We start from the raw sequence: 27,736 nt of genomic DNA on the forward strand, positions 1-27,736 counted from the left end.
TTGTTTATGTTAATTCCTATATGCTGGCTCTCATTAATATCTGTGGTTTTCTGCAATTTATTAGTTTTCTATATATTTCTTAAATAAGAAATGAACCAATTAATAAATAAATAGAACTAATATAACATAGACCAAAGAGAAGAAAAAGTCAGAAGTGGAAGATTAATTTACATATGTTTTTCCATTGACTCAAAAGTCATTCATATCAACAGACATCAGAGAATCTAACTTGTTATGCCTCCATTATCCATATAATTTTGTTTCCTATTCAATAATTGTAAAAGAAAAATAATGTTAAAGAAGACAATTAAAATTCTAATCAACAATTTATTTTTTTAATTGGGATTCTATGATACATGTATTTATTTATTTATTTATCTGGTCAGATTCTTTTCATATAATTTCTTCGTCATTCATTTTTTTTTACTATATTTGTGCTTTCACACAAAAATAAAATGAACAAAAGAAAAAAAAAAGGACATCCTTTTCAAAGCTACCATCGAATTAATAACAATTATATAGAGGTTTAATTTCCATCACTTAACCACCAATGTGATTTTCTTCGGAGTACAAATTCTGAATACAGAGTATATTGCAGTTTATCAGCATCAAACTATATCTACTTGGTTGCAATATCATTACCAGATGTATTTATTGCATGATATATTATGTATCAGTTGGTGTGTTCTTTTTGTTGGTCGACTTTGTATTCTCGCTATTTTGTTTGATTAAAACAAAGGTTGTTAGTTTTCTAGAATAGAAAAATATGTTTTATAATTTACCAAAGATATATAGTTGGACTATAAACAACTAAATTTTTTAACTATTTATTCAACAAAAAAGAATATTAACTATTCCGAGATAAACAAAAAGGTAATAATCATATAATAGTATCAAACAGTTGGTTGTATTTTTAACAGTATTAACCAACTTTTCTTTTTAATTTTTTAATTTTGTAATGGCACTTTACTGTTCTAAAAGCGCTAATTTTTGTAAACATTATGAATTTCGCAAAATTTTTCTAACGTGATCTCTAAATATTATTGAAATGCTTTGATTTTGAGTTGAACTAGACTAAAATGCTCTTCCTTTCTCATTACAATTATTTGAAGCAATTTTGTTAGGCCGACTAAAATCAATTTTCTTGATATCCATAATGTGCCAGCCAAGCAAGTCAATATTGTGATCATGGATTCCAGAGGGACAGTTCCTGTGAGGAAGGGGTGGGGCTAATTGGCATGAAGTAATTAGTTAGTTTTAATTTGATGTTTTGCTTCCTTTTAAATTTTGTTGATATTATTATTTTATTTATACCTTTAATAATCCAAGTTCAATAAACTATGGATTCTATTTTTTTTTTGCTAGTCGAACCAGACACTTCCAAAATTTTGGAGTTTATGTCAACACTTCCAACTATTTGGACAACCAAACGAACTCCTCTTGTAATATTGGAGTTTCTAATTTTAGTAGTTCTAATTTAAACATTATCAACCAAATACATTTTGATTTCTAAAATTGTTCATAAAGTTTTCTGCGTACATGATTATTGTTTTCACAAATCTTAATCTAATTTCGAACAAATCTTGACATTTGACATGGAGATCATGAGATGTTGATCGTCGTTCGTATATGTTGTTGGAAGCTTAATAAAACTTTCTATATTAATATTTTATCTTCATTCCTTTCGGTTATTTTCTAATTTCTCCACCACCCCTCAAGTTTTATGACGAATTGCTATAATGTTTCTTTATTTGTTCTGATTTGTATTGTCGATCATTAATGGACGGTTCAGATATAGAAGTGAAAGAGTAGTGTCATCAAAAATTGGGTAGAGCAGTAGAGCAATTTGAAAGAAATCCACGATTTTTAATAAAATATTGTGAAGTTGAGCTTCCGAGAAATCACATCTCGACGAGTAACATCAACGTCGGAATTTACTTGGGGCAACATAATTTTGCACTTACACTTATATTTTTAGGTAGTATTTTCTAAAACTCAAAACTTTCTGGCCCTCCTTGCGTGGAACTAACAAAATTTTAAGATAAATACACTAAGAAGGGGGGGGGGGGGGGGGGGGGGGGGGGGGGGGTGGGGATAGGGATTTAGAAGGACTTTCGTGGACAAAATGTCTCGTAGACATTTCGAGACATTTTAAGACATTTCGAGACATTTGTCTGGAGACATAATGTCTTTATAGACATTTCAAGACATTTGATTCATGGACAAAATGTCTTTATAGACATTTCAAGACATTTGGTTTATAGACAAAATGTTTTGGAGACATTTCAACATATTGAATCCATGGACAAAATGCGTTGTGGATATTATTATTGTTACTTTATTATTATTATTATTATTATTATTATTATTATTATTATTATTATTATTATTATTATTATTATTATTATCATGGATGACAATTGGTAGGCATTTATTATTTTAGTATTATCATTATTGTCTAACCATACAAAATAATATATTTGTACTCATATTTTAAAAATATATTCTTCGAGTTTTGTGGATATCTGAGGACATTTATGGACAATTGGTGGACATTTATTTAATTTTATCATTATCATTTAATCATATGAAATAATATATTTGTACCACTATTTCAAAAATATATTTTTCAGCTTCCGTAGACATTCGTAGATATCTGTGGACATTGATCAACAATTGGTGGGCATTCATTATTTTAATATTATCATAATCGTCTAATCATATGAAATAAAAATAATTGTACCATTATTTCGAAAATATATTTTTCGACTTTGGTAGCCATCCGTAGATATCTGTGAACATTGATGGACAATTGGTAAATATGTACTATTTTATATAGTATACTAATATATTAATATAATAATATAATAATATAATAATAATATAATATAGTAATATGATATTAAAATCATTATTACTATAATATAATATAATATAATAATATAATAATACAATAATATAGTAACGTATAATAATATAATAATATAACATAGTAATATAATGTTAAGATAATATTTTAAAATATAATAATAATAATAATAATACAATAATATAATAATATAATAATAATAATACAACAATATACTAATATAAGAAATAATGTAATAATAATAGGATAATAATAATATAATATAGTAACATGATAATAATATCATTATTACTATAATATAATAATAATAATATAATATAGTAATAATATAATATAATAATAATACAATAATATAGTAACATATAATAAGATAATAATAATATAGTATAGTAATATAATAATAAGATAATATTATAATAATATAATAGTATAATATAGTAATGACAATAATATCATTATTACTATAATAAAGTATTATAATAATTAATATTTTTATATATTATTTATTATAAATTATTTAATCTAATTTGATAATAATATTATTTTTATTTTTCTTAATGAAATGTCCACAAATGTCTTCCATATTTTGAGAGACATTTTCTCTCCAAAAGCTCTCCAAATTTACACTAAAATGTCTTCATATGTCTCCAAAACCAATTTGTCTTGAAATGTCCTTAATTTTGAGTCTCTAACGAATACCACAGACATTTCAGGACATTTGAAATGTCTAAAACGAATAACACGGACATTTAGAGACATTTGGAGACATTTTAAATGTCCCCTACCAATAACACAGACATTTGGGGACATTTAAAATGTCCCCAACCAATAACACAGATTTGGAGGGACATTGCCATGTCCCTCCAAATGTCCCCAACCAATAACACAGACTTGGAAGGACATTGTCTATGATCTTTCAAAAATTAGTTTTTACGACTTCTAGAATGTGTTTCTGGAATGCTAGAGTTCATTTCATGACAATTTACCTCTATTCCATCATTTCATATACCATGTTCATGGGCGGCTCGAACCTAAAGCAGCTAAAGCGGTTGTTTTGGTGCCAACATAATCGAGGGCCTCGTGTTTGAGTTTCGTACATCATTTTGAAATAATAATTATACTCGAAACATCACTGAACACTCTAGTACGATTATGATTGAAGTTTAGTCGTTAAGAGTACAAACCGTCTCTTTCTCTCTCTGATCCTAGCAGAGATTTTTGGAACCGTCTCCTTCTCTATCTTAAATCTTCATCACTTTGCTTTATCTTTAACATCCAATCTTCCCACTAGTTAGTCTAGTTTTATACAGTAACATGGGTAACCATCTCTCTCTGTCCTTTTTAGTGAGAGAAAGAGAGGGGTTACGAATGTGATTGGAGGAATTAGGGGTGTACATTTAGTATCCGAACCGACCTATCCGATCCAAACAGATTTGGGCGGTTTGGACACCGATCCAATGGTTATCCGGATTGGTTGGATACTAAAATATAAAAACCTATTGGTTTGGTTCGGTCTATGGATTTGTTTGACGGATAACCGAATCAAACCATTTATTATTGCTTTCTATATATTATATATGTGGGAATATATGATTCAATCGTTTATCATTTTTTTTCTCTTCCTCGAATGTTGATAAACTATGTCGAATTAATCACGTATATGTAAACTTAAGGGTTTGTGAGATAATACTACTTTTTAGCATGTTCTAAGTATAATTGTAGCTAGTTTTAAAGTTGAAAATTCGAAAGTTTGTTCTTGGAAAATTTTTGACCTTTGGTTCGGATTGAAATTTAGAATAACCGAACTCTTTGGATTGGACTATGGATAGGCTCAAAAAGTCGGTTATCCAACCAATGTTCACCCCTAGGAGGGATTAATGAGGGTTTGATAGGCTGGATTGGGATTTTGATTTTTTCACAATTTTGAACACCAAGCGCAAAGAATGTTGGGACCGTCTGAAGAAATTTAAGGAGAAAATCGAATTGAGATCTTTTTCTCCGTCAAATACATCGTGTTCATCATCTTATTCTTGTTCGTTTTTCGTTGGGTTGATTTGTTTTTTGTGTTTGATCAAGAGAACAACATATTATTCCATCAACAACCTATACTTGGTTCTTCCTTCATTTATAATTAGTATTATAAGTTTCTTTAGGGTCTTCTCATCTGCGATCTTTAGGATCTTTTCATTCTGTTATCTTTAGGATTTTTTCATTTCGTTTTTGTAATATTACTTTCCTTTACTTTCATGTTGCCCTATACTTTTGTAAGTTCATGTTGTAATTTACTTTAGTAAATCCATGTTGTACTTAAAGGAGTCAAAACTCTCTTAACTATATAATATTTTGGATTAAATTCCTTCATATGAATGAAATTCTGATTTATCAAAAAGAAAAAAAAAATATTTGGCCCGGTTAAATCATGTAATATCCTGCTCCGCATTAAATTAGAAAACTTTGGTAAACTTGATGTGAACAATCTCCAATGGAATCAAATGTATTTTTTATGTACCTATAACTTCATGAATAAAAAGAAACTTTTAAAACAACTAACAATGAATACAAATTTCTTAAAAAAAAACAATGAATACAAATAAATATGAGGTCAACTACTAACCCAAAATCAGGTTAGAAAAAGAAAGAAGAAAATAAATTCTCTCAGGATAAATCATAGGCAGGCGGCAAAAACTTTGACCTAGAAGCCGGTGCCATATATTTATTTTATCTGAAAATTCAACTCTCAATATAACTAGTAGTATAGTATTATCAAAAGAAATATAAAGACGTCGATACCTATTATTGCGGCGTCTCTCTCTCAATTAGAGGACAATAAAATGGCCCATACGATCTCAAGCGTTGAAGTTGAATTCTTCTTTCTTTAAGACCCAAAAATAAAATAAAAAAATAAGAAATATGTTGACAATATAATATTGTTCAATTAGTACCACTTGGATTTGTTTGACATTTTAATGATAAAGACTTGGGTTTGAATTTATCTATCTAAAAAAGTCAAAATCTATATGCTTCTTGATGATGCTCTCATTATAAGAAGAGATTGATACCTTAAGAGAGAGAGAGAGAAAGAAATCTAGTATTGCATGGTAGAGCTATTATCCAACCAATTAGCTAGAGAGATAGAAAGTTGATTGAAGGAGAGATATTTTGCAGTCAAAATATGGAGGAAACATTGAGAAGACCTCAAGATAACAATAATAGCCATGTAGTAAAAGAAGAGAAAGTTGTTGAATCATCTAGTTGTGTTGATGAAGATGTTGGTGAGATTAAGGTGAAACCCTAAACCCTTGTTACTTTTATACCATGGAAACTAAAACTATGTAGCTACCTTTTTTTTTCTTTCATTTATGCTAGAAACACAATCATATTTACTTAGTTTAATTATGTAATTTTAATTAGTACAATTACTCTCTTTTGATGATCTATCAACTATCTCATAATTTTAAGTTTTCTACTTTTTTTCCCCCAATTAGCATCTTAAATATGGCTTTAATTAGATTATCTGATAGAATTATTATTGAGTTTTTGCTTAAATAAAACTTGGGTTTTCTTCAAATAATGCTCACCTATGATGCTTAATTCTATGATTATCAAACCTGGGTTTTTTTCTTTAGAATTGTTTGATTTTTTCGATGAAGAAACTTAAGTAAATAATTTGTTTTATCAGGATAATAATTCAAGGCCATCTTCATCCAACCACAAGAATTCTAGCCTAACTGAGCAGGTAATTTAGTGATTTCATATATTAGTGTCTAAATCACAAGTACTTCCTTATTTTCTATAGATCTAGATGGAGTAGTTCTGCAAGCTCCAGCTCCATCTCCAGCTCCTAGCTAGTTATTGAAGTTCAATCTCTAGCTCCTAGCTAGTTATTGAAGTTCGAAAATAAGTAAATCAAGACCAAATCTTTTATTTTCATAGTTTCTCCTTGCATATTTGAATATCACCCTAACCCCAAAAGGGCGATATATAGCGTTCTTTCTTGGTTTCTAGACTATGTTGTCTTGGTTTAGATCGGTTGTGTTTTATTATGTTCAGTATTTTGAACATATAATTATTTCAAAACTAATTGGTAATGAGTTTAGAGATCTTAAATATTGTTTAGTAGGTATTCAGAGCTTTATCCATTTAAGACAGCTAAAACAATTTTCAAGAATCTATCTGGCATAAAAGATATTTATATTTTGGTTGTATATTATTTCTCAAAATGTTTTTCAGAATAAGATCTTTCATGTGTGTCTGGATTATAATGTATCAATCTGATGCAAAACAATCTTATGCCCTTAGGTTATATATATAATAAATACCAAATTAAATAAATATATATATGAATAAAGATTAAATTAACATCTATTTTCACAAAATGACCAATACATTTTCTATCTTTTTTTCTTTTGAGAAAATACATTTACTATCATGCCTCCTAGTTTTACCGGAACAAGCACTTTTCATGGTACATGCATAAGATCTTTTGAAAATGGAAACAATAAGATTCAAACCTAGTTCTCTTAAGTAAATATATATATATATATATATATATATATACATACATACGTGTGAACACTCAACCGAAGTGAATTTGGCAACATGCATGCATGAGATTTGATAATATTCAAATTAATTTAAGCAGTTTTAGGACAACAATTGCTTCTTTCTCTGGGAGTTGACTTAGAGTTTGACTAATAAGGCGATTTTATGACCACACAATTTTCATCCACTGTTTTTTGAAAATCTCAAAAGTTCCAAATTAAAAGTACAAATCGTGTCCTTAATACATAGCTAGATCGAGTAAGATATGCGAGTTAGAAGTCATGGAAGATATCATTCTTTTTCGAATTAGATTAATAACATGCTAATGGCTTACCTTGCTAATATAATTTTGGTTCATATATGTACAGGATGATAAGCTTGAATACACCAAAGCTGAAATGGTTGAAGTAAGAGTAGAAAATGAAAGATTGAAATCAGTTTTAGCAAGAATTACAAAAGATTACCAGTCTCTCCAAATGCATTTCTTGGAAATGGTTCAACAAGAACAACAAACTAAGAAATCTTCACAAACAGCTCCTACCCATCAAGCAATTATTCATGAAGAACCTGAATTTGTTTCTCTAAGTCTTGGAAGAACTTCTTCAATTGATTCTAAAAAGGATATTGGTAAAACTGGTGGTAACTCAATAAGCAAATCGAAGGAGGTTGAAGAATTCAATAAAGGTTTATCTCTTGGCTTGGACTGCAGTTTTGAGGTGTCTAATACAAGTTTGGCAGACCCAGCGACGTTGCCGAGCCCGGATAATAGCTTTAGTGACTCAAAAGATGAGGTCATAGAACAATGGCAGTCCAACAAAGGTGGCAAGACTACTAGAAGTGGTGATGATGAAATTACACAACAAAGCCCTGTGAAGAAACCTAGGGTTTCTGTTAGAACAAGATGTGATACTCCAACGGTTAGTTTCATTACATTGGATATAATTTGGAAGTAGGGAGTATGTAACATATTGTTTTAGGAGTTAATTTATCGAAATATATACAAGCAGGATATCTTTGGTGTAACTGTGATAGTCCCACATCGGTCACAAAGAAGCTTGGGCCCTTGGAGAATAAGGGTAACCTAGAGCTTTCGTAAATACCAAAACCTTTTGAGCAGGTTTTGAATAGTCTAAGCCAAAAACAGAAACTCTCTACCCAATTGAGCCTTGGGTTTGAGTGTCAAAAATTTATGCAATAGTCCTACATAGAAGAAATGTAGCTAGGTTTATATATGTGTATTTGTATTTAATCTAGAGTATTAATTATGAAATACAGATGAATGATGGATGTCAATGGAGAAAATATGGTCAAAAAATTTCGAAAGGAAATCCATGCCCAAGAGCATATTATCGTTGCACCGTCGCCCAAGGGTGCCCAGTGAGAAAGCAGGTATTTGTCTTGCATTTTCATTTCTGAATATTAGTTTTGAAACAAATACATGGAGACCATTGCGAATCGCACATAGGGAGTTGAAGCCTGAAAAATGATCGAAAATTTGGCCGAGAGAATTTGGGTTAATTTATTTTTCGGTATGTTGACTTTACATTTTTCACTTTTTGACCATTTTTTTGCCAATGACATTTTCAGGTGCAGAGATGTGCTGAAGATAAGTCAATTTTAATAACAACATATGAAGGAAACCATAACCACCCACTTCCAATTGCAGCCACAGCCATGGCTTCCACCACCTCTGCTGCAGCTTCCATGCTTCTCTCCGGCTCATCGACCTCACAACTACCTCTCGGTGGCTCCACCACCACTAGAACCACTACTCCGGCCAACCTCCATGGACTAAACTTCAACCTATCATCAAATTCAAAACAATTCTACTTACCCAACTCCTCAGTCTCATCATCCTCTTCTTACCCAACAATCACTCTTGATCTCACTACACCTTCTTCACCTCTCTCTCATCTCAACAGATTGTCTTCCAACACCAACACCACCAACAACAACTTTCCTGCACCTATATCCCATAGATACTCCTCAACAAGCTTCAACTTTTCTTCATCTGATCAACCTAATAGTTTTACTAGTTTACCATCAACTTGGGGAAATGGGTACTTAAATTATGGATCAAATAATCAATTCTACAAACAAAACCAAATCTTGGCAAGTTCTTTAAACCTTGGAAGACAAACTAGCTCAGGAGAACAAATTTATCAGCCTTTTAACCTAATAAAGAACAACCCATCTCCTCCTAGACCTTCTACTACTTCATCTTCTCATCAAATGTCTTTAACTGACACTATTGCAGCTGCTACAAAAGCTATAACGTCCGACCCGAGTTTTCAATCTGCATTAGCATCTGCTATAACATCTATTGTTGGAGGTGGTAGTGGTGGTGGAGGAGAAAATATTGTTCTTGGAAAGAATTTGAAATGGGGTGATCAAATATTTCCTGCCATTTCTACTAGTACCCATCAAGCTACAACATCGAACGGGACTAATGGATGTACATCAAATTACTTGAATAGATCGTCGAAAGCAGAAGCTTCGTCTTCGAATAATCAACAAGGGAATTTCATGTTTCTTCCATCTACATTGCCATTTACTTCATCTAAGAGTACAACAGTTCCCTTGTCTCCTGATGAAGATCATGATAAGGAGCACAAGTGATACAAATTTTTTAGAATTTGAAGGATATTCTTTTTCATTAGGTATGTGAAGGAAGTACAAATTGAACAAGTGTAATATATATGTCAGTGTGGATATATACCATTTATTGAATTGGTGATTTGTTGATTAATATTGCATGTGTAATATTAGCTAGGATTTGTAACTTTTAGGGTTTTAATAGAACATTTTTTCATTGTTTCTCTTCTTATATGTAGTGAAAGTAAAGCTAGATTTACCCTCTACCTTGGCCTCCGGCCTTGCTTTTGCAATGATTGCTTCATGCTCCATAACCTTGCTTTTGCAATGATTGCTTCATGCTCCATAACAATTATCTTGGGATGTGGTGTGATGCCTGATGCGCCCCAGGCACCCCACCGACATCGTTCACTTCCAGCGGACCGAGTGCCTTCTGTGTCCCACATCAAGAACCCATCCGCTGCTTGCGACTGCTTGAACTTCTTCTGCGACGAGAACAGGCCGCCATGCTCCGGAGAAGAGTCGACAGACTGGAACAACCCCTAAAGGGACTTCTTCAGGCGTCCAACGACTGACTCAGAACTCATAGACAAGGAGAATCCAACTGCTTAGTTAATTTAAACACATCATTGAAAATAAAAAACGATGATCCTTCGAAAAGAATCAAATGAGAAATAGAATACAAAGTGATTTATTGTTTGGAAAAAATATTTCTTATTGTAACACGTTTGGATTGCAAAAGCATTCACAGATAAACTATGGATTTCCTCAAATTCTAATTATACACCTCCTTGGAAATAAGTTAGCTTTATAATCAAAACAAAAATGGATAACCCGCTTTTAAAAATTGTTGTTCCTGATTAGCCAACTTTCAGTAGTTCATGAAAAGCTTCCTGGGGGATGTCAACAGATCCGACACGTTTCATTCGTTTCTTCCCTTCCTTCTGCTTCTCTAGCAACTTCTTCTTTCTTGTGATGTCTCCACCATAGCATTTCGCAAGAACATTCTTCCTCATAGCTGATAACCTGAAAAGAAATAACTCAATAAGAACAAATTCGGATAGCTTCCTTAAGATGTGTTCGTAAAGTTTAAAAGGAGTCGGTAATATTCAAACAAAAAGATCGGTATGAAATCAGATTTAGAAACAAACAAATCTTTGCTTTTGAATGGTAAGAGGATGCTTATGATAACAAGTTTATCAATATGATTGAAACAAGCAATAAAAATGAGAAGGAAAACTTAAGTTACTTACGTTTCTCTTGCAACAATCTTTGACCCAATAGCAGCTTGTATTGTTATCTCAAACATTTGCCTGTCCAATATCGAGGTAATGAGAAGTAATTAGAAAGGATATAGAGCCTAACTGAACAATGTACTTTTTTGAATAGGCAATCTTTAAAAGCCTCGGCTCCCCAATAATGGGCCGTGGACAGATAGACATAGACCAACGGATGCAACAGTTTATAAGGTGATAATGAGGAGAAAGAGGCCCCTTCAACGCACTCGGTAGAAAGGAATGCCGTGGGAGAGTTTTGATCTCCTCATCTCTCGGTATGTACCAAGGGGTTTCTGTCGAGGGTCTTAACTCTCGGGTTGAATAGAGATATTCATTTGTTCATATCAAACCTGTCAATGAATTTCTTCAGCTTATCAACCAGCTCACGTCCAACCCGCTGTGCCTTCAAATTGTGAACGATGGTTGCCATAGCATCAACTGGTTGTCCATTTAGGAGAACATCAAGCTTCACTAAGTCAGTGGCTTGATAACTGCAAAAACAGAATTAAGGAGTATAAGTATTACCACTAAACAAACCTGGCCTGCAAAGTTATGACACCATAAGTAAAAAAAAAAGACCTAATAACTACACAAAGAAGACGTGTGTCCAGGCGTGTCTCCGTACTGGGCTCTTTTACACTAAATGAATCCAAAACCAAATATTGACGCTGGATACTGGTAGCAGATATCAGTGTTTCATAGGTTAAAAAAGAAAATACTAGTGATATTTTCCAACAAAAGGACTAAAAAAACTTTGGCTTCCAACTAAGTTACACATTCCTAGGACAGGGAAACCTAAGTTACGGAGATGGAAGTTCAAGCTTCTACAAGCACTCCGTGAAGTCACCACATTCTGGTCACGACCAAGTCTCACAACTTTTGCTACCTGTTGCCAGTTGGAATCGCAACTGAGGACCTGAGCGTTCTCTATCAAGTGAGAGTCAGTGTGAGGTACTGTGTGGGATGTGGGAGTGGGGTGGGTTAGTGCTTCTGTCTGTGTGAGAGAGAAAGAGAGATGGAGAGCTTACTCTGCATCTTCATAATCAAATGATGCATACCCAGATGTTATGCTCTTCAACTCATTATAGAAATCCACAACAATTTCTCTCAGTGGCAGTCGATACTTCATAAACACCCGTTGACTGCAAAAATGAATGCATAGAATTAAAATTACAACCAAACGTTAGTCAACTGCAAACAGTATTTGTGAATCTTTTAGACAGTAGGCGGTGTCCACAATAAACTATGAGGGCACTTGGCACACAAGCAAGGAATGGAATAACCATTTCATGCTCCACGGGCAGACCTCGAAAGACGATCGAGCAACTACACATTTTTATGCATCACATAACTGAAGCGTCCAGGGTAACAATCAGTGGGTGGTAGGCCATTCAGAGGATTATGATTACACAATAACATGCAAGAATGGTAACTGTAGCCCGTTTTCCATGGGACTCAAATCACTTATAGTGTCCGCAATTTTACCTATCCATAAATGTGTACTCCAGTTGTTCCCCTCTCCTCTCAGAGCATAGGGTAATAACAGCACCAACATACCTTCACATAGACAAAAAACGAAGAGCGAATGAAAAACCTTTGCATGTTATCAGGAAATAAGCTCGTTAGGTGAAAAAGGGACTATTAGAGCTTACTCACTAGGAATTATGATGGTAGCCTTAACAGTTGGTTCCCAACATTTTGTTACACGTTTTCCGGGATTTGAGGATAATGTAGCCGGATTTTGAACTTGTACTTTGCTATTACAAAATAAAACATGTTAAAGAAAATGTACAAACTGTAAATACCAATCATATACCCAACGGAGAGAAACAAAACTATGATGAGAATACCTTCCATCTGAATACTCAAAAATGTATGGCACAGTAGGGACTGTAGAAATGATACTAGCTCCATGTTCCTACAAGTCCAAAACATTATATGGGATCAATAACAATAAACAGTTCTGAACCTTTTCCATATATTGGTAATAAACGGATTAGGTTTAACCTTTTCCAGTTCCAGAAATATATTTTGGAATAGACACGACCTCAAAATCACAATAAGTTGCCAGTTCAGATCTTACACTGGAAACAACAACCTAAACAATGATCCTTGCAGAAGTTATGAACTGATTACTGTGTTACTAATATTAATATGACCCCTATGCTTTAAAAAGCGGCGCCTAGTTGGATATTTTAACTACACAAACAGTGCAAAGATATGACCCCATTTCCTCTTTTTTGAGCATAGTATGACCCGCCACTTAAAGTCCTATGAAGAAGATATCTTAGTCTAGTTATCAACCCAATTGAGTTCCTAAGAACTTCGGTCATTATCCCAATCCATAAGCTGGATATCAAAGAGTGCAAAGATGGATGGTTCTTTCCAATTATACATATCTATATATATTATACTATATATCTGAACTAAGATGTATTGTTGCCGATGCGTCCACAATCTTCTGCGTGTTCATGTACTACTTGTCATAATAGTGGTAAACTGTGTTCATCACAATCTTGACTTGAATTGTTGAAGAAAGAAGCACAAAGAAACATCAAATTAATACCTGTTCAAGTCTTTGATGAAACACGTCCATGTGAAGTAAGCCTAAGAATCCGCACCTAAAATAGGCATATGAAAACATTAGATGACCCACTTTTGTGAGATTGGAATATAGAAATCAGATACGTTCTGTCCTCTTTCTTTTTCATTCATTCAATTTGATATCAAATAGAGAACCTAATGAAATAATATAAGAAAGCGGTCACTTGTGACCAGCTATTTACACCTGAAACCCAAGCCAAGTGCGGTACTACTTTCTTTTGTAACAGAGACACTTGCATCATTGCATGTGAGCCTCTCTATTGCGTGGTTAAGAGCTTCAAAATCAGATCCATCGGCTGGATAAAGACCAGAAAACACCATATGTCTTGCAGCCTTGAAACCTGATAGACACCGTAAAAATCATTAAGAGGAACATCAGAAGATCAAACGTGAGAAGCTGAAAGTGTACAAGTGAAGAATGTTTGAGTGTCACACAGAGCTACGCCTCGTAAGTCTTTCTTCGAGGCCTTTCTTCACCCAACCTCAAAGTTACAGTGTGTGAAAAGATTTGCTCATTTATTTAGGGTTGATCGATATAGGATAAGGTAAATGTTGGTCATCCTCATAATCATGAGCTCAGATCCTTGAATCTTCACACAACGTTTATGTAATTTAATTTTAGAGAAAGGAAAAACAACAGAACTCACAGGGTACATATTTGAGTTTTTGAAGCATCTGTTGTACCTCTATGTGCCAACTACTGGATGTGATGATAGAATACATTTAATTTTTGTTCATTACTAGTCAACTTAGTATAGAATATGTGCACGAGTAAGAATATATTACCTGGAAGAGGCTCTACTACACTACGTGTAAGATACAGAGTATCTCCAACTCGTGCCTCTTTGGTTGATCGCATTCCACTAACAACATACCCTACTTGTCCGGTGAAAAGCATTCCAGTAGATTTGAGTTCAGGATGCATGAATCCAACGTCTAAAACTTCGTAAGATTGGCCAGTAGCAGCAGCTGTAATTTTATTTCCCTTGTGTAGTTCACCATCAACAACTGCAACATGGCAAATTACTCCTTTGTACTCATCATAATAAGAATCCAACAAAAGCATCCTCAAAGAAGCGCTACTCTTTCCCGGAGGAGGAGGTATTCGCTCTATGACGGCTGGGAGCACATGCTCAAGGCCAAGACCAGTCTTGGCAGAAGTTAACAGAGCATCTTTGGGATCAAGATCAAACATAGATTTTAGCTGAGCTATAACACGATCTGGATCAGCAGTTGGCTGGTCTATCTTATTTATAACAGGTATAATTGTAAGGTTAGATTCAAAGGCTAGATAAAAGTTAGCAACTGTCTGGGCCTGGACACCTTGAGCAGCATCAACAACCAAAAGGGCACCCTGGCAAGCTGCGAGAGACCTTGACACTTCATAGCTAAAATCCACATGACCAGGTGTGTCAATTAGATTTAGCAAATAGCTTGGTGAGCCTGGTGTACTAGTAACAGCAGGAGCATTTGAATTGTACTGGTAAAACATAGTTGCTGTTTGTGCTTTGACTGTGATTCCTCTTTCTCTCTCAACCTAAAAGTATATGAAAATAAAAAAATTAATAGTTCATCTTAGTGACTAGTAGGAAAGAGAAGAAATTCAATTATGATGATAGTTCCAACTTCCAAGAACTCCTAGAAAAACCCAAAAACATTCATAAACTATTAATCCGAAAATGAGTCAGTTCTCAAGAAATTCTGAGATTCCAGTGAGCAGATTGATTTCTCTCTCTATCTTTCTCTTTATTAATTTTCACTTTTTCTCTTCTCTCTCTTAAATGTCTTCTATGTTTGGTTCCGGAAAAGCGAAGTGCTGCCTTAATGCGTGCTTTTGGATACTCCAAAGCCGAGTTATCAGATAATCTACCTCCCCCTGAATATCATGTATCGGATTTCCTATACTCTTTTCGCGTGGGTTCGCGATCCAGTACTCCAAATTTGGTGTACTGGTATCGCCAGCCTGACCTACTAGTGTCTCTAGCCTTAATAACATAATTTCTTTATAAAAAATTATGTGTGCTTTTGGATACTCCAAAACCAAGTTATCAGATACTCTACCTCCTCTTGCATATCATGTATCGGATTTCCAATATCCTTTTTGGGTGGGTTTGCGATCTGGTACTCCAAATTTGGTGTTCTGGTATCTCCAGCCTCACCTAATAGTATCTCTAGCCTGAATAACCTAATTTCTTTATACAAAATTAGTAGTCTAAACTAGTTGAGTTGGTGACTACAAGATTTTTTCGTTAACTAGTTATGAATTTAAGTTAAATAAAGATCAAATGGTTGAGAGCAAGTGTATCTATTCTATATGCATCACAAAGAGTATTTATTGATTATTGTCTAGTAAAATATATAAAATGTATTGGACCCTAAAATAGCGTAGCAAAGACGCATACCCCTAGCGTACCGCATACTCACATGGTAGCGTATTGAGTACCAGTACCCGTACCACGTACTGGAGCGAATTGCATTCTAGGTAACATTGCTTCAATGACAAACACAAATTCTATTGAGAAAGAAAGATACCGCATGTATATAGAAAAATATCACAATATAGTCTTTTCACTTTGCTACAATATAAAAACTTGGTGTTTAACAAACCAACAATATAAATGGTGTAACTTCTTTTGTTGCATAAACTTAATTATTGTTTGTACGTTTTGTTTTTGTATGTATATGAGTCATGCAAAGGCTTTGAGGCGATAACAGACTGAATCGCCTTGATGCATTCCTCGAGGCATAACATTTACCAAATTTTAAGACATGGGTCGTCCTCTTTAATCTTTATACTCACTCTCTCCCTCCCACACATTAATACAGTACAAATTTATATTGATATGTATCTCTTTCTAACTCCAATTTACTAGGAAGTTAGATTCAAGAGCCAAAACCACTACGAAAGTAAGACGAAATATGATATTTGATCTCAACATGTTTCGTAATATCTCCATCTTTCTTTCTATAATTCCATTCATGAATGCTACTTTCTCGATAAACAATGATGAAGAATAACTTTCTTTTGAACAAGAGAAACAATCATGGTTGTACATTGTGAAAACATGCCACAATAACATGAACTAAAAATTCAGAACAAATACTAAACTCAATCTCTCTCTCTCTCTCTCTCTCTCTCCATAGTTTTGCATCCTGCAATTTAGGCGTTCTTCCATTTATTCATCTTACAAATGTTTCATAGAATTGAATACTAAATTAAGGGAAAAAAAACAAGTTTCGAGCTTTAACAGAGAAATGTTAGAAATAATCAGTATTCAATCAAACCCCCATCTAAAATCACTTATAAGAGCAACAAATTTCTACCTGCAATTTATCAAGGTACTGTGGCTGGCCAAGCCCACGCTTAATGGTTCCAGTGAGCTCCAAAAGTCGATCAGCAAGAGTAGATTTCCCATGATCAACATGAGCAATGATAGAAAAGTTTCGAATCCTATCAGTAGGATATTGGCTCAAATCAACGATTTCTTTATTGTTTTGACGAGAATGTGAACAAAATTCACGCCCTAAAACAATATACAACCAACCCAATCTGCTTAAACTAGGGTTTATAGAAGAAGAGGATAAGTGATTGGATCTTTTGAGAGACTTTGAAGCTCGAATTAGAGAACCCATTTGGGAAATTTTTCCCAAGGATTTTAACCTGGTTGACGTTTAGGGTTTATGACGAAATTCATTTCCAAAGTTGAGAGAGAAAGAGAGAGAGAGAGAGAGAGAGAGAGAGAGAGAGAGGTGTATTTTGTTTGTCTCAAGAACAAGCGAGGAAACTTTATGGGCACCTACAAAATCTCAACAACGACAACTAAGATTGACAAGGAAAGTTCTAAAAGGCGCCTCTCATTGTTTTGCTAATGGTGCCTCTCTCATTGTTTTAATTTGAAACTAAAATTTTTGTGTTACTTAGTTTATGAAATTGGTGTGATTCAAAAAAAAAAAAAGTATTGAATTGGTTGTATAGCGACGTTGAAGGGAGTGATTCAAACTAATCAGTCTGAACCATAGCAATTTTTGTGTTGTCCGTCACTTAATTCAGACGAACTAGTTAGATTAATCTTACGAAAGGTATATCGTGCGTCACAAAAATTATTTCAAACTAATCAGTCTGAACCATAGCGAATTTTAAGCGCCAAGCGTCACCTAAAGCCTTTCAAGCGTCACAGTCTTAAAGCGTCATAAAATGTGTCGACAAAGCGACACAAGTGCGGGTAAAGCTTCACAAAATTGTTGAAAGCGCCAAAATATCTCTAAAACACGCCACAAAACGTTTGGCGAGAAAAACTACACAAGTATTGGCAAAAACATACTCTAAGGTCGTCCGAATTTGTCGTTAGCCAATGTCATAGCGGGGTCAAGTTCAGGCTATACCGAGCCCCCCCTAGGCCAGGTCCATTCTGACTCATCCTTCTAGGAGAGGTAACCATATCACAACCAACATTACTAGAGCTCCATTAATGACAAAAAAGACTTGGTAGTTGAACAGCTTGAAGTTTGATGTCAACAAGATGGGTGTAAGTGAAGTGTGAGATTAAGTGTTGGTTGCAGTCTATGGCCTACAAAACACTGAAAATTGGAACTTCACCCCACAGATTATTAAAGATATTCTATATACTCTGAAGCTAATCCCATTTCTTAGAAATAATAGAGAAGCTGGATTGAGTTGATTCAAAAAAGTCGCAGAGAAAAAAATGACAAAACAAGCTTGAGAATTACATATTACAGTATGAACAAACAGTCTTCGAAGTAATTGAGATAACAAACTCAGTCTTAAGAGTATAATACATTATAGATGTACAAGGAAAATTCGGAGGAAACTGCAATCTTGAAAAGGAAAAAGAACAAGATGATGATGATTCTTAGTGGAAAGTGAATGTTTGTGAAATGGGTATTTCAGCACTTGCCATCCATCCTTCTTGAACTTGAATTGAATATTGTAAATGCCAAAGAACGTCTTCTATCGATGGCCGTTGACTCAGATCTTTCGATAAACAATTGACAGTTAATTCAACTGCAGTTTTTAGTGATTCGAAAGAAAATGTACCACGAAGTGAAGGGTCGGCTATCTCTCGTAGTAGTAGTTGAGAAGAGGCGTCCGTTGATGCCCGTTCTAACTGTAAAAACCGAAGAAGTACTTCCGTGTTGATTAAACAAGAATTGAACGATAAAAAAAAAGTGTTTGTTTGGTAAGAAACAAGTTCTTTTGGCATACCTCAAGTCTTTGAACATCTACTTCACTTTGAGATGAGAATACTTTTCCGGTAATAAGTTCCAATAAAATGACTCCAAGTTGATAAACATCGTCTTTTTCACCATCTTCGGGACTATATATATGGAGATAAATGAGACAATTAACAACATACAATAACCACAAATTGTTCATTACCCGGGGTTGTTTAAGCTACGAGAATTATGAATATGTACCTCTCAATATGACCGACCGATTCTACACCTCTGAACGAGCTCTCTGAACCAGCCTACAAGATTGAACAAGCAAGAAAATAGTTAAGACAAAATGGATTCTTTCGGTATCTGCTAAAAACTGAACTAGTAGATGTAATTTGGGGTCTCACCATAAAAGGCATTGGCAGAAAATAAGTACTGATTTTGGCAGTGAGATTATCGTCCAATAAAATGCTTTCGATCTTTATATTATTACCAAAAATACCAGGAGTAACTCCAGTATGCAAGAACTGAATTCCTCTTGCAGCACCGATTGTCACGGCTAGTCTCCTTGACCATTTCATCATGTCTTTCTTCCTCCAATCTGCAGGATTTAAAAAATAGAGGTAAAAATGAGATTTTGTGATTGTTTTTAAAGAATTCTACTTTAAATCTGGTTCCCTTATTTTACCGGTAAGATGATTCGCCAATGCCCCATTGGAGATGTATTCGAAGATAAGGAAGATAGAAGTAGCACCACTTGGGTAGTCGTGGCTAACGATACAATGCCCTAAAATGCTAACTAGATGTCGATGTCTGAGGTTTGATATCACTTCCATATGGCGAAGTAAGTTCTGAGCTGATAGCTTCTGCATTTTAAAGCATCTCACCACAACCACTGAACCATCCGAAAGTCTACCCTTGTACAGCTGAAAAAAATGTAAATAAACATCAGGTTGTAGTTGAGGAAAAGTATAGAGTAATGCTATATGGCCCGAAAATTGGGGCCGACCACAGGCCGAATGGTGATGCGGCCAGCTCCAATTGGTCAGAGCATTTCTCTCTCTCCATGGCCTGACCAAATGGAGCCGCCCTCATCACTATTGACTATTCGGCCTGTGGTCGGCCCCAATTTTCGGCCAAACAGCATTTTTCAAAATTATATAGGGCCTGCATTCTACGCCTGGCTTGAGCCCAAGGCCTGTATCCGGAGGCTCTTGTGCCCAATCAGATTACCGCCTTGAGTTGTGCACAAAAAGATGGAAAAAAAATAAAATATCTGATAACTAGCAAAATAGTGACTGTGCCGAGTCAGGCATAGGATTCAGGAATAATAGAACTGTTGTATGTTTAAGAAAACACAGGATATTAGTATGAAGTGATCCGAAAATGATGATTGTCGAGTGTTTTATACTAGTAAATGCTACAAGAAGCTATTTCAAGATTATTGATAACTTGAGCAACTTATTTACCTGCCCGTTAGATCCGTCTCCCATCAAATTTGCTGGGTCAAAATTATTAGTTGCTTCTTCGATTTCTTCCATGGTAAACACATGATATTGTGGGAGCCCAATTGCACCTAACCTCATTGTTGGAGATACATGCCCTATTCAAACATAATAAAGAAAATGTAATTAGAACAACTATAAAGAACTTCATTCCTTTGAAACCTCCGAAAATTACTCCAAGATTAGTCATTTGTTAAGACAAAATAAATAGAAAGAGAGCCTTACTTGCATCGGTTAGTAACATCGGTGAGAGCCTCAAAGAATCTTTCCTTGCTTCTGCCTTCTCGTATGTAGTATTTTCGGCATTATTTCCTTTGTGTTTTCGAACAATTATCAATACTAACAACCCTAACACAACAAACCCACCTAAAACACCCCCGACGATTCCAAGTATGAGGCCTAATTTGGTTGTACTAGAATTTTTCTCTTCGACCTTCATCGGTGGTTTAACAGCCAAAGCTTCTTCATTGCAGAAAGAATTTGGATGTTGATATTTAGAATCGATAACAGAGAAACAATTCCATGAATATAACACAACTATATTCGATGAATTAGATCTAATGCATAATGGAACTTTTCCACTCAAAAGATTATGAGAAAAATCAACAAACTTTAGTTCTTTACTACACGAAACGTCTATCGGAAGGGTACCCGTTAGTTGATTTCCAGCTAAATTGAGGTAACCCATTGATGGTAATGAGATAAGAAATGGTGGGATATTTCCAATAAGTTGGTTCGAAGCGATATCGAACTTCTGCAATTGAGTGAACTTCTTGAGTTGAAAAGGAATCGTCGATACAAACTTGTTGTTTCTAAGTATAATACTAACAACTTTGTTTCCTATAGAAGGAAATTCAGGTCCTAGAAGATTTCTACTCAAATCTAATTCTTCAAGAACTGATAAAGAACTAAGATTTGGCACAGACCCATTGAACAAATTATCAGATAGAACAAGACTTTTTAGATTTGGGTATGTTGAAATACTTGTTGGGATCTCTCCATAAATCGAATTCGAACTTAAATTCAGAGTTTCGAGCGATTTGAATCGATTAATTTTTGCAGGTAATGGACCCCATATTCCTAAAGAGACTAATGATAGAACTTTCAAGTTTGAAAGTTTAGTGAGAATTGTGAAGAATGAATCAATTGAGAATTTTTCAGATAAAGTTTGATCAGAAACAGAGAAATGGATTTTTGGATCTGATTTAGGAATGATAGGAGATGGAAATTTGTTACCAACTATAGTTAATTCTGTTATATGATTTTCTGAGCAAAGAATAGTGAGAGATTGAGTTGAGTTTAAGAAACAGAAATTAGTCCAGTTTGAAAAACCTTGAAGAGCTGGTGGAAATTCAAGAATCTCTTGGATTTGAAAGAGAATTCTGTTTTCTGATGGAGTTAATTGACTGAATGAAATAGGAACAAGAACTAGAGAGAGAAACAGAATTGAAACTATGAACTTCAAATTCAAAGAAACAGAGTTCATATCCATTTTTTTTAACAGATCAAACTCAAAAACCCCAACTCAAGATTTACTCCAAATTTTAGAGATTATGAACTTTTAGTATATAATAATAATGGGTAATCAAAATCAAATCATGGGTAACAAGAAAAACATGGAATTTATATTTTAAGATCTGATAAAGAAATGATGCTAAAAGTGGAACCTTTTAGTATAAGAACAGATCATTAATGAGGAGATCACAAGGTTGGATTTGAGAATCATTAGCTTAAACTTTTGAGGGTGAAAAGGAAGAAGATTTAGAAAATGGGTATTGATGAAGGTGGGGGAAAGAGAGAAAAAGTTGATAATATTTTAGAATGAAAATGGTTTGGAAATGAAAAGAGATGATGAAATCAAAATGAGTTCTTCACAAATCCCAAAAGAGTGAAATAGAAAGTGAAGCAATAAAGTGAGTAAAAGCTACTACTACAGAGTACATTACTACAAAGTAGAGAGAGAAAGAGAAGGGGACTATGTTGATGTAGTATTTGTTTTTTTCTTTCTCAATTTCAAAACCGACAGTGTAAATGGTCCGTCTAACTAACTTTGACTATTTTCATTTTTTTCATTTTTTTGTTTGTTTGAATCATCCTAGCGGTTGTCATATCATCACCAATGAAACACTAACTCTGATTTTAGAAACTTTAGTGTAACGTAGATATTGAGAGTTTTTACGCACAACCCTATGCAATGCACAATTTTATTTGGATTTATAAGACGAAGGGGTGGTAGTTAAATAGTTATATAGTTTCCTCTTGATATATCTCTAATTGTTCAATTCATTTAGCCTTTCACTGTACTAAGCTCTGTTTAGGCTCGTCTCGGAGCTCGAACAGACCGGGTTGGTTGTTCTTTCTCTTTTCTAGACATTAGCCCATGTCAGGGTTTAGGTTGGGTAAATATAGGCATGTTTTTACTTTCCCATGTTTTAAGAGTTTAAGGTATCAGCCTGACCTCCGCAGACCTCTTTGTTCTAAGATCTAGGGCGGAATTATGCCTAGGGTTAACTTGGTTGGTTTTGGAGCTAAAACAGGACTTAAGGCGCCTAAGAAACTTGTGTTGACCTCCTAATTCCTAGGTTTTTAGTGCGACAAAACTCTTTTGGATTCACCTCCCTGTTGACTTGGACACAGATTGACCCATCTGTTTTTTAATCTTTCGTTGACATCTAAACGTGGTCAAAGCTGGCAATATTTTTCAACTGTAACAATTACAAATACTATACCCTTCACCTCTTCATTTATGGTGGGTCAAGTTTAGTAGCACATCCATAGATTTTAGGATTATTTCTTTTTTGGCCTTTTGTTTTTCTTAAGTTCAAAATTTACCTCATTTTTTCTTACTTCGTCTGGTTTCTATTAGAGTCAATATTTCTCTTCTTCCAAAAATACCCTTTCGCGTTTCATCGTGCACAATTCTTTTGCAAGGTTGTCAAATTAACTATTTGTTAATAACTTTTTTTCATCTTCAAGAAATAGAACTCATTTTCAAAGGAGTAGTGCACGCTAACACAAGCAGGCAAATTTTGGAAGAGAAATGTTGATTGTAACAGAAACTAGACGGAGTTAGAAAAACATAAATCAATTTTGAATTTATGGAAAATAGGATGTCAAAAAGAAACTAGTCACAAATTAAGGGCCAAAAAGAAAATAACCTACCTTTTATCTATCTAACCAAGACTCTCACTTCATCTGCACTACCAGGGTTAATGTCGGCCTGTCGGGTTCATCAACCCGAAGATTACAATGAAAATACCAAGTAGTCCAATACATTCTTCAACAACAACAAAAAAGAAAAGTAGTGCAATACAGATAGGAAATGTCTTTATTCCAAATTGACTTGACCCTCTAATGGTGAATTATATGTTCCTCAAGCTGTCTCTTCTAAAGTTTATGAGTGTGACCACAATAATTCATTGGAACCCTAATTTGAAAAGTATTACCACACAAATACTCAAGGATACCATAATTACCACTAAATAGGGTCAGCCTCAAATTAGATATTTGAGGTGTCCATCTCTACTATTTTCTTTTGAGGTCTATTTCTGTTATTCAAATATGTAGTTGTAAAAAAAAAAAAATTGCATAAAATATTTTGAATGTAACAGCTAAATTTTTGACATGAAAACACATAAAATAGTTATAGTTATCCTAAAAAAAACTATATCATTAGGGAGCTTGGTAAGTAGGATATCCTAGAGGCTAACGAAGGGAGGGTAATTTAAAAATCTAAACTTTGCAGTATAATAGGAAACCAGACCCAATTCAAATAATATTTGAAAAAAAATTCATTTTGTGAAAGTACAACTTTACCCTTGAAACCAACGCGAAAAATATTTTTGAAATTTCTAAATAAATTTTAGTTTGCTCTCAAACAATTTTTTAAATTTCTAAACAAATTCGTTCTTGCTCAAAAATTATTTTGCAAAAATGTTTCGCGTTTTGTCTTTTGCGTTTGACAAACACAGACTGACCCTAACACTTTGGCAAAAGCATTTTCCGATTTGTCTTGTAAAGAAAAATAATGGTTTCCGCATGTTTTACTTTTTGACAGAAACATTAGACGAATGCATTTTTTTTATTTGTATGTTGCAAAAAATTAAAATGTTATGCATATTATCCTTTGTATTTGACACCCATTAATGAAAAAATAGTATTTTGGCTAATGCATTGTGTATGTTTCTAACAACATAATTACGTATGTTGTCAACATTTTATAACAAGTCAAGACATTATTGCATATGTTGTCAATAGTTTATAACAACATAATTACATATGTTGTCAACATAAAAGGTAAAAAGGGGATTGTGAAAAAATATGAATGTCTTATTACCAACACAATTATATAGACAAATGCTAAATGAAGCTGCATAATTGCTTCACAAAGCTACTAGCTAAACACAACCATTTTTTTTTTATTAAATTACTAAACAACACCAAAAGTTGATTTATTGATTTTATCTAGCAAATATTTTGTTGAATCTTAAATTGTTAAATACAACTATATTCGAACTCTACAAAATTATTTACTAGACACAACCTTTTCTTTTGTTAAATTAGTAAACAAAAAAAAATTATTTTATTGGTGTTATCTAGCAAATATTATTTTGAGAAACTCAAAAAAGAAAACATCCATTATATATGTTGTCAACCGTTTAAAAAGTGTTAAAAGTGAGTTTTTTCACATTATTATTTTTGTATAGATCTTTTTTCCTATTAGGGTCCAGATTTTGAACTTATCACTCATTTTTTCAATGCAACATGTACTTTGTGATATTTTTTTGTAGATTACATGGGGCAATTAGGGGTAGATAGTATCATAGTAAACTAATGCTCCAATAGTCAAACTAAAAGCATCTCTCCTGCCAGACTCAATAAAAATTCTAAAATGTTAGGTGTTAAACTTGGTAGTGAATTCTCTTTTTTAGATGGAAAAATAAATATCTTTGGTATTTTTGTGACTCTAGTGGAGTTAACAAAAAAGATATTACATTTAATGTTTGATTACTAAAACATGTAGAGGTCTTTTTGATTTTTTTTTACAAAAAACCCTCCCAAATACAAAATTTGGTTTCGGATTAAGATGATACGACAACATATAATATTGAGATGTCTCAAGAAGAAACTCAATGTTTGAGATTTCTTTTTAGGATAACTCAATTTTAAAAGCAAAACTATCCATCAAGAAAATGACACGTAATTAATTTTTAAGTTTTCAGAGTGTTGCACTGGAGATGTCTTTTGAGTGGGATGATAAAAAATTAACATGCTCCATGGATCGTTTCTATCATAACTACATCCACATTATCATTGACTTCCAAATAGAATGTCTAATTTCGTTTTCGTGCTTAATGCAAGGTTTATATTTCTCAAAAAAAAATAGAATGTCTAATTAGATATAGTATTTTAACAAAAACTACTGTAAGTTTGAGAGATTGAGTCTCCTATTCGAAATGCTCTACACCTTTTGGTTTGAAATGGGTAGACAGCACATTAGCCCATGTTTCATCAAATTTGTAATGTAACAAATGTGCAATCTTTTGGAAATAAAATTAGAATAAAATAGGTTAATTTCGTTTTGGCCCCCGATTTGTGACTAACTCACCATTTTAGCTCCTATAAGCGTCCGGCGGTTCGATTTAGCTTCAATTTTATGTTTGGCCCCCACATTTTTTTTTATAAGCTTCTCCGTTATACCCTTATGGCAATTCCGTAATTTAAATGTGTTTTCTTTCTCTTTGTCACACCTCACCAAGCAATTTCCACGTCACATTTGTCCACATAAGATAACGCCGGAGATGTCGTCGGAGAAAGTCATCGGACGACATCTTTTTCCGGCGGCTTCTATTTTTTTAATCTTCTTCTACAATCATCTCCTCCACCTCCACTCTCTCTCTTTCTCTTCCATGTCTCTCTCTCTCTCTTAAGAGGAGCATCACTTTCACTGTTAATGCCCGATTATTAGAAATTGAAAATGCCTTCTTTGTCTTAAGGGGATGAAGGGTCCACTTAAGTGAATGAGATTTGAGGGGGGACCTCAACCTTGAAAATGATCGATATCTTCAAGTCTAAGTTCTTAAGCTTTCATACCCACATGTCCCACACTATGTTACCTGCACATTAATGCTTTAAATCATAGAAAACTGAAAAAGTGTTATAAATGTGTAAAAACAAATAACTAAATGACTTGAATTGTTGGTAGCTTAATGAAGAGGTCGGTATACATTTTTAAATATTTGAGTATGAACTACATATAATGTACCTATAATCTCATTTGTATTTGTATGGATTGACAAGTTAGATTTTGAAACAAATAATTTGATCTAATGTGTTATCAGTTAAGAAAAAAAAAGTTACAATCAGAAAAGGATATAGGTTTTCAAGATTCCGCTTAGTTATATTAAGGAACACGTAGAATAACTAAAATCATACAAACAAATATATCGTAACTAAAGCTCATGTTAAAGTCAAGATTATTAAGAAAATACAAAATTGTACGTAACGGAGTAGCTTCTTCATGTCCCTTGGTGAATTCTTCCTTCACAAATATGGATTTTTTTTTTTTTGTTGAAATTCACAAATATGGACTTGTTATACGAGTTTGTGAGAATAGTCCACATGGGAGATAGAATAACTAGGAACCACGAATATAATGTCTAGATCCTCCACACTCATTGTCAATTGGTCTTGAGTAGGATGACCACACACTTAACATGATATCAGAGTTAGCCCACACGTGATAAAGCTTAAAAGCCACACGTGTTCCACGTCACCCAAAAAAACACGTGGTAGACAGTAGACTAATCACACCATACTTGAGGAGGCGTGTGAGAATAGTCTCACATGCGAGAATATACCTGTGTCTTCTCTCTTTTCGATCACCTCTTTTTCTTTTTGATGAAAGGACCTCTTGTATCAAGACAAAGAAAAAACATAATTCTAATAATCGAGCATTAACCGTTTGAAGGAAAAGATCGAAAGAACTTTTATAATTATAGCATCAGCTATTAATTAACAATTAAATCTAAAGTAATAATTATAATCATCACAAAGTCAATCATCAACTTGGGCAATCATCAACTTGGGCAATCCAATAAAATCATATATCTACATATCATCTTACAGTTCCCTTCTCCTTTCACCTTTGCAATAATTGGAATATG

The 27,736-nt window shown here is 33.8% G+C and overlaps 3 protein-coding genes across 3 annotated transcripts; 1 reads left to right on the top strand and 2 right to left on the bottom strand.

Annotated features, from left to right (window-relative positions):
- The first annotated feature begins 5,730 nt into the window (after positions 1–5,730).
- On the top strand, positions 5,731–10,238 carry LOC147542994 (WRKY transcription factor 72A-like). Its single transcript, XM_086633922.1, has 5 exons — positions 5,731–6,152; positions 6,549–6,605; positions 7,780–8,328; positions 8,687–8,800; positions 8,999–10,238. The coding sequence occupies exons 1-5, from the start codon at positions 6,042–6,044 to the stop codon at positions 10,028–10,030; spliced, it is 1,863 nt and encodes a 620-aa protein (XP_086490048.1). The 5' UTR covers positions 5,731–6,041; the 3' UTR covers positions 10,031–10,238.
- Positions 10,239–10,683: 445 nt separating this feature from the next.
- LOC147542995 (Small GTP-binding protein) lies at positions 10,684–17,783 on the bottom strand. Its single transcript, XM_086633880.1, has 11 exons — positions 17,212–17,783; positions 14,674–15,424; positions 14,072–14,228; positions 13,850–13,904; positions 13,134–13,201; positions 12,936–13,040; positions 12,769–12,840; positions 12,312–12,425; positions 11,634–11,774; positions 11,260–11,319; positions 10,684–11,032 (listed from the first exon to the last, which is right to left on the bottom strand). The coding sequence occupies exons 1-11, from the start codon at positions 17,518–17,520 to the stop codon at positions 10,867–10,869; spliced, it is 1,998 nt and encodes a 665-aa protein (XP_086490006.1). The 5' UTR covers positions 17,521–17,783; the 3' UTR covers positions 10,684–10,866.
- A 747-nt stretch (positions 17,784–18,530) lies between these two features.
- Positions 18,531–22,705, bottom strand: LOC147542996 (Leucine-rich repeat protein kinase family protein). The gene is made up of 7 exons (XM_086673710.1): positions 20,796–22,705; positions 20,535–20,668; positions 19,754–19,991; positions 19,473–19,666; positions 19,324–19,376; positions 19,112–19,223; positions 18,531–19,013 (listed from the first exon to the last, which is right to left on the bottom strand). Exons 1-7 carry the CDS (start codon positions 22,060–22,062, stop codon positions 18,759–18,761), a joined length of 2,253 nt encoding a protein of 750 aa, XP_086529836.1. The 5' UTR covers positions 22,063–22,705; the 3' UTR covers positions 18,531–18,758.
- Positions 22,706–27,736: the final 5,031 nt, after the last annotated feature.

Source organism: Eschscholzia californica, unplaced genomic scaffold (assembly GCF_041429995.1).
Source record: "Eschscholzia californica isolate CP2 unplaced genomic scaffold, dmEscCali1.0.p SCAF_4, whole genome shotgun sequence".
Classification (NCBI taxonomy): Eukaryota; Viridiplantae; Streptophyta; class Magnoliopsida; order Ranunculales; family Papaveraceae; genus Eschscholzia; species Eschscholzia californica.